At 31.9% G+C, this 14,003-nt stretch overlaps 1 protein-coding gene across 1 annotated transcript; it reads right to left on the reverse strand.

The window, feature by feature from the left end:
- Positions 1-274: 274 nt before the first annotated feature.
- Positions 275-13,880, reverse strand: LOC126842797 (prolyl 4-hydroxylase subunit alpha-1). The gene is made up of 10 exons (XM_050579961.1): positions 13,687-13,880; positions 3,501-3,678; positions 3,267-3,418; positions 2,729-2,899; positions 2,485-2,649; positions 1,419-1,807; positions 1,116-1,340; positions 983-1,048; positions 739-904; positions 275-676 (listed from the first exon to the last, which is right to left on the reverse strand). Exons 2-10 carry the CDS (start codon positions 3,674-3,676, stop codon positions 588-590), a joined length of 1,599 nt encoding a protein of 532 aa, XP_050435918.1. The 5' UTR covers positions 3,677-3,678; positions 13,687-13,880; the 3' UTR covers positions 275-587.
- Between the last annotated feature and the right edge of the window lie 123 nt (positions 13,881-14,003).

A 14,003-nucleotide genomic window follows, 5' to 3' on the forward strand; every position in this document is an offset into this window, starting at 1 on the left:
TTTTTACAAGAAGCTCTAAAGTGAGATACTGCAGTTTCCTACTGGAAAGCTCCGCAAGATAGGATTGTGTAAGTATGATGGTATAAAAGTAAATCAATCATTTTTGAAAGTTTGACATTACAGCTCTGCTAATAAATAAAGCTTGTCAAAATAAATTTGATATCAAAGTTAATAAGTTACCCAATACAAACGCTAACTAAAATATTTGTATGTATTGTCAATGTTCAATGAATTTCCTATGTAATGAAAAACAAATAATCCCATTTCTTATCAATTAGTTGAAATATATATATTATGTATTTTTAAATAAAACAAATTTTAAATGATTGTCAATAGTAAAAATATTATCTATACATATTTCAAAAGTGACATTATATACAAATTTTAAAATAGATATGGATTCTAAATTATTATACTTTTATGAAATACAAAAATATTATTTATAAATAAAATAATAATAATAGAGGAGAAAACAAATATTTTTTAAGTTTTTTAAAAAAAATTGTTCATAGTAAAACAGAAAAGTAAAAAAAACAATGTAATTGTTTATATCGTATAGTATTAAGAAGTCGTTATTTATTTTTTGATCAACTTTTGCTAGTCATTTCAAGATTTTCTTTAGGATCACAAGGTCTTCTAAACTCTTGTCCAGCTTCGTGCAGCCATTTATTACACACTAAAAAAAAAAAAAACAAGTTACGTGATGTTTAAAATAGTTTATAACATTAAAAAAATTACCCCATTTGGATCCCTGCAATACAGGACAAGCGGCGTGTCTAGTTCTTAGATCACCGTTTCCACTTGGATATAAGTTCATCCATACAGCAGCTGTTCCTTTTACGGGTTTCAGAGCGACTCCTAGCTTAGGGAAAACGGTAGCCCCTCCTTGAGCGACGTCACTCATCTAATTGCAGAAAAAGTATTTGCATAGTTTTTATATTTATGAATTGTAATAGTGTTGAGCTCTAGAACTGGTACTTACATAAAACAATACAGTAGCAATACGATTGCCAGTTCCCAGAGATTTAAAAGCGTTTATTTCTTCTCTCTGTAAGAAAAAACTACATTTATACATTTGTAAACCAATAATAATGCGAAAAAATTATTTTTCTCACTCTGGCAAAGTCGTAATGCGGATCATAATGACCACCCACACCATAGTTTACCACTTGAAGCTCTTCGGCTGTCTCCGTCGTAAGACCCGTCATTGCCTCAACACGCTTGGCAACGTTGGCCACCACAACGTCTTCTTGCTCTTTCAGCCAAGCCGATTTACTAATTCTGTAGTCGGCAAATTCCAACTCTCCCGTTTTGTAGTTTTGCACGGTGGCTCGTTTCAGCTAAAACCATAGCAAGAAAAATATATATACACAAATAAATAAAAGCAAGACAAAATTAACGGTAGGAGGCTCGCTTACTCTCGGTTGGGCCAAACGTTTGATAACTTCAATCTCTTTGTCGTACAAAATGCCATGGTATAGCAGTATTTTAGGGCTTAGATACGCTTCTTCTTCTTTGAGCGGAGCGATCATTAAGAGCGGATTGTTGTTGTTGGTGGTGTACCGACAACAGAGTTTTGAACTCACTTGGACAGCCATCATGTTTTCGTTTCGGCATAACATCTGATAACTTTCCCTCTCGTTTGGGTCCAACATGGTCGGCGCGTGAGTCTGTTTGCTTTCCTCCAATTCCGTTGTCCCGTTTTTAATGGTCGCCTCATAGTAAGCACGGTTGCCCAGGGCTCGTTCGTGGTTCGGGAACAAATCCAACAGCTCATTGGTCAGCTCCAACGCCTTGTTAACGTTGCCTGAAAAGCAAAATCAGTTGGATTAAATACATTTTAAAAAATTCAGCCACTGTTAGGATAGTGCCACAACGTAACTAATTCTCTGAATTTGGGTGGCGGGGGAGGCTATAACCTCAGCTATTTTATATAATTAAAAAACTATTAAACATTAGTGATCCCACTATGCTCCGTACCCATTATGCCCAGTGCCCACACTCCATTTTGCTAGGGTTTTCAACTTAGGATTTAGGTTGTGTTTACCACAGTGTAAATAATAATTGATTTTCGCTCACATTTTTGTAGCCATACTTTAGCAACTTTCTACAGAGGTATTTACACGATGAGTGAAGAGACACAACACGAGTCTGGTTGTTAAAAACTTACATGGCCAGCGAACAAGAAGTTTAATTAGAACACAAACAAATAATCATTTTTTTTAATTAAACCCAACATTTTGGTATTATTGACTCATTTGGTTTCTGCAATCAGCGATTCTTTTAACTTAATATAGCATAAAAGTTAGGTCAATCAAATAATCAAACTAATCCATTGGGGTACGATTCAACGTGGAATACCATGTATATTTACCTATATAGATTATATTAATATTGATTGGTCGAGGGGCCCAAAAAATGTATGGGCTCCGGGGACGTGCCTCCCTTCTCTACTCACGAAAAAAAACCGGACCTGTTGCTCACCTTGCATGAACGTTGAATAGGCGAGATATTCCAAGATTTCCCATCGATCTGTGCTGTTGGATCGCTCCTGTTCGTGTCTTTTGAGTGCTTCTATCATCCATAATTCGGTGTGGTAGAAATCTCGACCGTTGTAAGACTGACGACCGAGTTCAAAACAGTCACCGGCTGTAGCAAAAAAAAAAAAAGGTAAAAATATTGTAATAAAAGCAAACACACACCTGTATTGAAATGCATGCACTGTTACCCGTAAGTTGCGAGCTGTATTGGATTCCGTTCAATTCTCCTCTGGCAACTGACGCCGTGTCCAGTTTGTACGTGTCTTGCAACCTCATGAGGGCTGTGGCCGCACCCGACAGATCTTCATCGGTAGGAAATTTCAGAAGTTCACGGTATTGAGTAAGATTTTTCATGGCAGCTAATAAAATTGAAAACAATTCTTTTATCAAACAATACCGTTTATTGGCTTTTAAAAAGCCATATTTTGGAAATTGTTAATAAAAAAGAAATATTGTTTTCACTTGTCTAAAGTTTGCTAGTACTGACAAGTCATTGTACTCAAGTATCCCCAAGATAAGTATTTTTAAAGCAATTGGAAATTATTATTTTCGTTATCTAAGTTTTTTACAACCTTCGAGACAATTTTGAAAACAACCATACTAAGGAAACTCTAGATAAAACTCTAAGAACAGAATTTTTTTATGACATTTTTTTTGTACGGTATATATAATTGGTACAACGAAATTTAACATTGTTTTTAAAAGAAAAAGTAAACAGTCACACACCTTCATAATAAGGATCCTGCATCAGTTTTTCCGTCTTGTGCCAGTCGCTAGTCAGTCTTTTCACTAGTAAATAATCGTTGATCGGATTCGACAAGTAGTTGGTAATATCCTTGGCGGCGATTTTGTGTTCTTTCTCGTAGTCTCGAGCGTGCCTATTGTAATCGCGTGACAATATTATTAACATTTTAGCATTCATAATAACAACAATAATAGTGAACGGGCACGCGACATTACTTTTTTAACGCCTCTATCCTTTGTTCTTGGTCGGAAATGTACTGGTGTAAGGTCCGCAAGAGAACCGATTCGGTTTCCAACAGCTCTTCGAGTTCTGCCAAAGCCGTGTACACTTCGGCCCTTGTACACACGCTCAGAGCCAAGCATAACGGCAATGCCACCCATATAGGGTGCATACCTGTAACGCATATTCAACGGTGAGTACAATGTTGTTCGGACGTCAGCTCGGTTTCAATTCGAATATTTCTCTACTTTTAGAACCAATGTCCGGTCCCCAATGGTATATTATGTGTATGTTACATTATTATACTATTATTTCAGCTTAATTGATCCGACAAGTCACAAGTGGATATCATGTTCGACCGCCATCCACGGAGCATTGAACGCGCTATTAGCAGAGGATGAGGGTCGAAAGGATGTGATTTTTAACTTCCTACAATAGATAAGCCACGCGTCATGTGTTCATACTCAGATAAAACCCATTGTGTACATCGACCAATTCATTATACATATGTTTATAACTACCAATGTACATAGTTTACACACTAAATCTACATTCGTTCTGTATAATACTATAATTAAAACACACAACGTCCATACGCGGTCCATTAAGTTTTTTAAATGCCGGCTTTACGTTCCAACAATACAATAATTAATACGAACGCCGTACGTTTATTACTGTATTAATTTCTATCTATCTCTTTCTGACTTCTCCACACACGCACAAACCATATACACGGTTCCCTGCGAGGTCATTAGGAAATTATATTTAATTATATAAATGCTAAGCGAAAGGTCAACAAATAGGTAACGGATGTCACTATTGAAAGTTCAACGACAAACGAAACGCGGTGTACCTGTTACACGAGATGGATAATTATTATTCTAACTTATAATATAATAAACATTTATAGAAACTCACTGTTAACTTGCAGATTTTTTTTTACCTCCCACGACCCGAGTCCCGAGTGAATACCATACCTCAGATATAAGAAGCGTTTTACGCGAAAAATGTGATAATAAATTCTCTTCGTGTCAGCATATTACAAACCGTTATAATACTATGTTTGTACCTACATGAGGGAAATTCACGGCTAAACAGAGAGGCTCAGCCATGAGGCATAATTTAGCAAGGTGCGTGCGGCACCATTGTTTTCAACTTGACCCCATGTAACGCCTGACGACCTCAAACCGTGAAGTCTTTCGCCCGTGGCAAGTTGATGCTTGTGGGTAAATTTCACTTTCATAAAGATCTCGAGGAGTGTGTGTATAATCGAGTGAGACGAAGTAAAAAAATAAAAATGAACAAGAAAGGTAATTTTGAAATTACCAGCTCTTAAAAGTAAAATAAAAGCTTGTACGCATCAGTTTGGGTTGGTAGACTAGATAATAGGTGTACAAATGTTACAAATGTTATATTATGTGGTCGTAAGGCACCAGTTAATGGGTTAAGTCTAAATTTGATTTATTATTTCCTTTCGATCAAATTACTTAAGAAGATGTATAGTTTATTAGCGGGGTTTCAATGAATAAAATTGTTCAAAGTATTAATTTTTAGTTAAGAATTACTCAGCCGTGATATTGTCAGTCGAATTAACTTCATTATTGTAATTTTAAAAGGCGCCTAAATAAGAGGCTAGTACTTGGCACCGCCCCAACAATTAGCTATTAACCTCATTTTAACCAATGAGTAAGCATGATTTCAGTTGTGTCATACAATTATAACTTGAACACTTGAAAGTGGGCTTGAACGCCGAATATATCATAAAGCTCCCCCTTCCATATTGAGAACGTTAACTATTTTTGAGGCACTAATTTCAAAAGTGAGAGTATGAAGCACTTAGGCCAAGTGGTTTATCCATTTCAATTAAAATAATTCCAAAACTGCTGTGACCAGCCCGACTTGCTGCCCGTTTAGTACCGACCCCGCTGTTTTTTTTTAATATTGGTATTTTTCCTTAATTGTGTTATAAATTTATATGTTTCCGGTTTGTAAATAAATTACGGGCATTGAAATGTTTTGTAAACTAATATGGACAACGTTAATTGCCTAAACGACTTTTTTATAGTATATATTCCTTTGAAAAAAGTCAAATTTATGATCAAAATAATCCGAACGGAACGGCAAATACCATTGGTTTCAAGGAACGTTTTCGACCAGTTTTTGATAAATGTATACTATTGTATAATAGTAAGCCCAACTATTAAGCCGGTCGGTATGGAAAGAAAATTAACGATTTGAGCGTTAATATCATACATTGAATTCTGATGCGCCGGGGAATCCCTAGTGCGTGACAGAAGTCTCGGCCGAACCAATTAACATACATAATGTGCCATGAGCTTGGGTTCTAGCCAATTGCCATTGGAAAACAAAAAATGTAATCGTAGTCAGCGGTAAACGACCCTATGCAAACACTGTAAAGTAACATTATCCTTGTTTTGTTTTTATTGTATACATACATAAGATTATACAAATCCTAAAGAAAATATTATCTAACTGACGTATGGACCAGACCTTCGTAGGACTAAACAAATAAATCATCGCGTTATGCCCCGAGGAAATGTATTTACTAAGAATTTTAAAAGATAATATATAATATTATAATTTATAGGCTATCCGGACTTTCGCGATTTCTCAATCGGTTCTAATCAAATCCTTTTACTTGCGTGCGCGACCGTGGATACCAGAACGAACGCTATAGGTATTATGATAATCGATAAACGTACATGGGGTATTACCTAATTAAACGACCAAGCATGAAATATTTATTCAGGGTCGATATGATCAAATTTAAACGATAGAAAAATAAACTAAAATTATCTAAAATATATTTTAAAAAAAATAGATGTATATTAACCGTTTAATGTCTTATCCACAATCCTGTGAGATGGGGTTGGGAGTATAGAAGTAACACTGGTACGAAATCTGGCCAATAAAATAGTAACAAAAAAAAAATCATAATCGTTTTCAAACTCTTAAACAAAAATTCGAAACAAATTAACGTTTACAGACCCGAAGACGAAACCAGTTTTGACTGTGAAGAAAAGGGATTAAGCAAAACTACCTTCTGTTAGAGGAAAGAGTTAAAGACATTACTTTGCTGTCTTTCGGCAAGGACTTTTTGAAGATTATCTCCAAACAAGTTTTCGACTTATATTTATAGGAAATCAATCGAATTAAACTAGGAAATTAAAATATTTTACGATTTTAAGGACCTTTTTACTTTTTTAAGTGTCTTCTTATTGATAAAACGATTTCTATTCGATAAACTGTGTATAATATGAAGAAATCGGTTCAGCGGTTAGGAAGAAGCATAATGGTTCATTATTTCCCGTTAGGTATAATTTTTGACCAGAAGACTTTTAGGTTAGGTTAGGATGTACTGCGTTGATAAAAACGTAAGACTAGTGGAGCATATAAGGAGCCACGCTTTTTTGTATTGCCTTAGGCCTCAACGTAATGTAATTTTGTCGTCAGGCTCTATATGTCACGAATTCGTGTTTAATTTAGCTGTTTAAGCCGACAATACCTTCTTCATGTTTGCATAATAATCAACTATTTTTTGTATTTATCGTGTAAAATGTTTGATGATGACCGATGAGTGCTCGCTAATGGAACAAAAAATAACGATAATTATTATTCATAATAACAACAGTGATTCGCACAACGCGTATGAAACATCTGATTAGATTTTTGTTGCAACCGTGGCCGTTGTAGGTATCATTTAAATCGAGACACGAATAAGATGAAATTCTTGGCGGAGTACTGGTTTTTTTTTTAAGAAAACCGGTATAGGTGTACGTCAGTCTTTAAACTGGCTATCGTCGCTAAACCCATTTTGTCAACGGCAATTTAAAAAATCAACAATCGCCGACACGAAAACATAACGCACGGTGTCGTTTGTAGTCTGGGAAAGAATATTCTAGTCCTTAACCGACCAAGAGAATTGGATAACCATAATAACATCGAAAATAGATGATGAGTCAAGTGACATTAGACAACGTGAATATGTTTACTGTCTGCCCATCGACGTAGGCAGATAACCATCTGCCATGATATTATTTTGTATTCGTTCGATTCAGGGTGCCTCGTATGGACGTTGAGCAATAATGGGAGAAAGTGAACACACCGAGCGCAGCATCATTCTTCTTCGTTATTATTGTGTTAATATTAAAAATAATACACATACGATAACGTTTATTTACATATGTATTGCTCGGTTTGACAAGCCAACGCAACAGTTACAATACAATTATTATGCTCCATAGGTTTAGCATTGTCTGAGTCCAATCCATTCACTGTCACTTACTGGCGCACCGCAAGAGGTACCGACTAAAATGTAATTGAAGTAAATTATATTTTATTCATTATTATTATTCGGCTATGCTGGTGAAAATATAATATATATATACATACACATAGTTTCATGATATAGTATAAATAAATTCCTCCAAATAACACGAAAATAGCAATAATCAGACCCCGTTTGGATATAACGCAGTATAAATAATAACATAAATGGATTCAGGTAAGACCCCAAAAATGGTATATTGTACCTTTAGACAAATATATAATATATCTGTATTTTTAAAGAAAATACCGGAACTAAATAAGTGTGACAGCCGTGCCGAATCGTATGATATACAATTGTCTGAATAATAAGCAAGTTTATAATTAATTATTTTCCTTGCAAATAACCGATTGGAATTATCAGCAGATAACCTAGAACAAAACTGAATTATATTATAATATTTATATTCGATTTACGGTTCGCTTATAAATTCTTATACAAAGATATAATAATTAAAAACCGATAAGTAGGTTTTTTTTTAGACTTTTGATTTCGCCATTGAATCAAGTTCACCGTACACACTGCACAGTATGTCATTGTTTATGTTTTGTTGAATAAATTATCTTTAGCTTTGATCCGAAGCTATTACAATTTTGTATTGCCGAAACTCTTACTTTTAACTATATAGATTTGAACTGATTTGAACAAAAAATGTTTTGAATATATTTTTAAACTACATTCACAAATGAACAAACGAACGGATGAAAAGTTCAAAATAATGCGCTACAAAGCACGAATTCAAGGTTGAGCAATAATGAGTTGGAAAGTTTTTTTGGACAACTTTTAACCGAACATAAAGTTTTTTTAAATATATTAATTTTATTTAATAGCAATTAAAGTTATTAAAAAGCTATAATAAAATTGTATTGATATAAATCTTTATTTTTTCCAAAAATATACCTACTAAAACACTATAGAACATTTTGTAATAAAAATTGTCAATTTCATAACAAATAAATGTCTCTAAAACGATAATATATATATACCTAAAATGATCAACTTAACTAAATTCTTTTTGTTTATTTAGATATTATTTTTTTTTTTTTTAATTGATTAGATTTCTTTTTTTTTAAGTAACTTTTACAGCATTGCTATTATATTTCATCTTGAATACTTTAGAAAATTATAATACACGCACAACTTGTGTAACACGAAAACCACGACTGCTTCCAAACGCGTTTCCACACACAAGTTTTCTTGTATTCATATACCTAATACCTTTATAATATATTATATGTTTTTTTGCATCCCACATAAAAAAAACGTTAACAGGCAGTCACGTTTCCTTTGGAATTAATAATTCAAAGTCAAACAGTTCTCTTTGTATAGATAATTCTCAATGAGTCTAACACGATTTTTGATATTTGCATCGTAACTACTAGCTCATACATTCAGTATAGTAAAAAAGGCGACCAGAAAGTTTCAACGCAAACAAGTTCCAACGAATATTTTAAACAAATTTTACCGGATATTGTTTATATAAGTAATTGAAAATGTAATGGTTACTGCATAGACGATATAATAAAATTATAACTTCTGTTAAAATATTAATTTAGATACTAATTAAATATATTATATTGTTTTTATTATTATATATTATTATATTATTATTTATATTATTTAATATTTATTATTATACCAACGCGCGATGTACTGATTACAAAAAAATTATAAAATACATTCATTAATTGTAATAGTTAATTTTTTCATTATTGTTAATTAGAGCTTAAACTAAATGATTTTACAAATAAATGTAGCTATTAAAGAAAAAGAACCTAAACAATTAACAAGTTACAACCCGTTAATTTACCCGCGAACTATATCCGATGATAATTAAGTAGTGATCACTGATTACCGGCGTAAAAAGGTATGTCAAACAGTGTTTAATAGTCGTTTTATCCGGATTTAAAAGATATTTTTAAAAATAATATTAAACCACAATACTGTGTAACTGAGCTAAAGACGATGCTGGACCATAGAAATAATATTACCGCGGACTATATTCTAAACCGGTTACTGGTACCTATTATGAATAGATTAATGTTTATACATGATATTATATAGAGTTACTCACGTTACTCTACAACTATACAACTAAGATGAATATAATCAATATGCAAGCATACTTAACTCCATACGATATCATGCCGGTACACGTGGCCACAATCAAAATTATAATATAAGTAAATAAAATAGTGCGTTTATTAGAATTTTTATTTGCAAATGGGTTTTTTAGTTATTATAAGGTAAAAATTACGAAAAAGGTTCACCTTTTATTAAATCTAAATCGAGAAAAGCACCCTCGATATTGACATCAATGCGTGTTGGCTTTTAAATTTTAAAAATTAAGCCTGATGTATTTTACAAAAATAATATATAAATCTTATTTTTGTTTATCATTAGATAATATTATGTTATGTACCCACTCCTTAGTGAAAATGTCGTCAACCGTTTAACTTAAGAAATAGAAAGAGTGAAACTATTTTTTATTGTGGTTTCCCTGTGACGCGGATATTGGACTTCAAATTTGAAAATTAGACTCGGGTACTTTAAAAGTGATAAAAATGTATATCTATAAAATTGATTTTTTAATTTTCTAAGATACTGTTAACTGTACATCATTTAACACACTAGTAATATGCTGATTTGGATATTATGTCAATTTTTAGCTAGGATGCTGAACTGAGAATTATTTTATCTAGTTTCACAACGGTGTGTTTTTTTTTATTTGTCAGATCTCATGACTACTTGACGAATTTCTATGAATAAACAATCAACTTTTTAATAATACTAACTAAACTTCAAATGAGAGAGGGAGTACGAGTATTTATTATATTTTGCTTAAAATATTTCTTCGGTTATGTTCTAGTGGCTAGTCTCGTTAAAAACGTGTACTACACCACAAATATATAAATAGCGTATAACAATAATCGTTAATCAAAATAATCATTTAACTTAACATTACCATTTTAAACGGATAATGTATAAAATTCAGTTATTTAAGGCGGGTTTTACAACATTATAAAAACAACATGTCGAATATACATAAAATAATATTATACACGCGAATAATATGGTAAAAATAATATTATATAAATAAAATTTAAATTGCACAACTCTAGAGTTATAATATGATAGCTGTTTTAAATATTTACCAGCAGAAGTCAACAGGCAAGAGGCTATATTTAAGAATAAAAATTATTGCACAATGTTTATAATGTATAATTTACTTTCTAGATTCATAAAATATGCATTTGCCCATTTTCGATCGTCCACACGACATAATATTGTTGACCCTCCGTTGATTATTATCGGTTAGATTAAGTAAGTTTTTTTAAAACCCTTTTTTTTTAAACAAAACAAGCCCTGAACCGCATTTTACATACGTAGCCTCTCCAACGCCATATTTGAAATTCATAACTATTTACCTACTCTTAGGTACGAAGAATTTGCAAAAAATACAACCTAGTAATCAAGTCGTTATTAATTTAAGGTGATAATTCATTCTCAAAACGCTCCCCGAACACGTTTCATATCATATAAATGTTGAGTACTTAAACTCAACTAATAACTATACTTATTCAATTAAATATCCGTTTCGAATGAAGTTAAATTATCGACTATTACTCGAGTTGGTTGACTAACAATAATAAAAACTGGAAAGAACATTTAACATTGTGATAAGTTATAACTCTATGTAGGAATAACTGAAATACAAAATAATAAGAAACCAGCACAGTAAAAATACTAGGTAATGAAGTTAATGAATAGTGAAGCTGTAAACTAGACCATTGAAACCGTGTACAGTAAAATACAAGTAATGTACTTATTTTGAATGTTAATATACATATAACCATAACTGATAAGTAAAAAACTTTGATAAACACATTTGTTATATTATTTCGTTATCGTAACACAAAAAAAGGCCATTAAGTCAAAATGCATAGACAATGTAATATTTAAACGAAAATTAGAGATAATAATAATATATTGTGGGAATAATAAATATGTATGAATTATATTCTGTTTTAACTAGAATCATATTTAAAAGTGGTCCACGTGTTGTGTATTTAAAACATTTACAAACTGGAATTGCGATTTAAAATTTTTATTTTTTTTCATAAAAAACAAATAATTTACTTTTTTATGGGGGGATCTTAGATTATTAGTTTTTTTTTATTGGGAACAATTTTAACAACATGGATCATTAATTTACAGTATATACGATTTAGTAACGGAAAACAAATGGATGTTGATGTCTTTTTTTATTACTTAGTTTTTTTTTATAAATACCTTAAATGATTACAGCCAAAATTCTGATACTTAGCCAAGCGATGAATTAGATTCTAAGCGAAAAAGACAAGTATTTCAACACTGAAATATTACAAAAATGACAGAACATTTATTTTCGAGTCGAGTAATTTTTATTCTTTTTTAACGAAAAACCAGTTGGAAAAATAAGTCCTTATTACAATGACGGTTTAAAAAAAAAAACTGTACAAATTATATTAATATTTTTCTCATATAGGTATGGGTGTTATCACGAATACTTAGTTTAGCTAGAACTCTCTCGGAAATGACCATATTATAAAGTAGTATTATATTAGAGAGCAGCTGTGGCAATAAGCCGTTAACCCTTTCAGAAATGGATTTAATTTAACTTAATTAAATTTCAAGTAAAATATTTTAAAATTAAAAAAATAATAATAATCATAAAGGGGCACTTCTGAGTGAAAAGATTAAGAAGAGAGTGTAGGGTTCATTTTGAAAAATACTAAAAATGAACAAAGAAGATTCTCTTTCAGTTGGATCGGTATTAGAGATTGGTAAAAAATACAATTAATATTCTACTTACTAGCAGGTTTGATTGAAAGCCGGACTTTTGTGATTTTGAATTTATAATCTAATTTATTAAAGCTAAAATATTGAAAATCTCATCTAATTTTTTGTATCCAAAAATCCTTATTCAAGTCATTTTAATAAATAGGCTATTTTTTTTTATATACAAATTCGAGGTATTTTTTTAGTACTAAAACACTTTAACTTCCCTAATTTATTTAACTTAAAAAATTTTAAAAATTCACAGCGGAAAATTCGTTACAAACCCAGAAAAGGGTCAGAGGAGACTAAACACCATCCCACTACTAAATTTAAAATTATTAATTTTATGTCAATTTTAAAAAAATGAGTAAAATTGTTAGGGGATGGTCGAGTAACTTATAGGCTTATGTCATTCCTCCGATTTCTTTTCAAGAATTTAACTCTTGGCAAGAAAACGCTATTTTCTTCAAAATACATTTGTTCATTAGTGTTCATGAATATCTCATTTAAACGTTTGTCGATAGTTATAAAACAAGTAGGTACCCACAGCGAATCAGAATATTTCGTTGACAAATATCTATTTTTGTCCTTGTGAACTTCATTTATGTACATTTTTTTAAAAAATTTAAATAAATGGTATCGAATTACATCTATTTTTTATAGTTCTCTTTTATCAAGTGGCCTTTTACACTCTTAAAACGAATAGGCTGTTGGCTTTCGAAGAGTTATCCGGATTTCCATGTAGATACGTAATAATAGAAATGAAACAGCCAATTCGTATTTATGAACTTTTATGTAATTCGACATATTATTATTATATTGTACTGTTGGTTTACTGAACACTTTTGTACTACACGCCTCAAACCGCTGAACTATTTTAAGTGCCCCGACCACACAAGGAAACACTAATGGTAGGCGACAGGCCACAGGGCATCTTTTGACAAGGACTTTGTATGCACTACACGGAGGACTATGATGTTGGATAATATTATAACAGTAATATTTTTACTCACCAGTAATTGCTTTGTCAAGTTCGGCCGAAAACTGAAATAAACGGTGTACTGTTGTTGAAAAATAATAATTACTAACGAAAGACGTACGAAATTATGCCTAAAAAAGAACTGTGTACAAATACAAAGCGGCCATAACGTTCGACGATAGAATGTCTACTAAATAGTGAAGTGTTAACAGTTAACTGAAGCCGGAACGAGGATCGGTTTGTTTTTCACATTAGGTAGGAGTAAAATATTATGGGCACTGATAACTGATTACCGATTATGAGTTTATCTGCAAACAGTTTATTTGTTATCGGCCACACTGTTTGTAGCGA

This window comes from Adelges cooleyi, unplaced genomic scaffold (genome assembly GCF_023614345.1).
Source record: "Adelges cooleyi isolate 19-005CV unplaced genomic scaffold, UGA_ACOO_1.1 ACOO_flye_CR_arks_rails_tigmint_CR_PRNA_574, whole genome shotgun sequence".
NCBI lineage: Eukaryota > Metazoa > Arthropoda > Insecta > Hemiptera > Adelgidae > Adelges > Adelges cooleyi.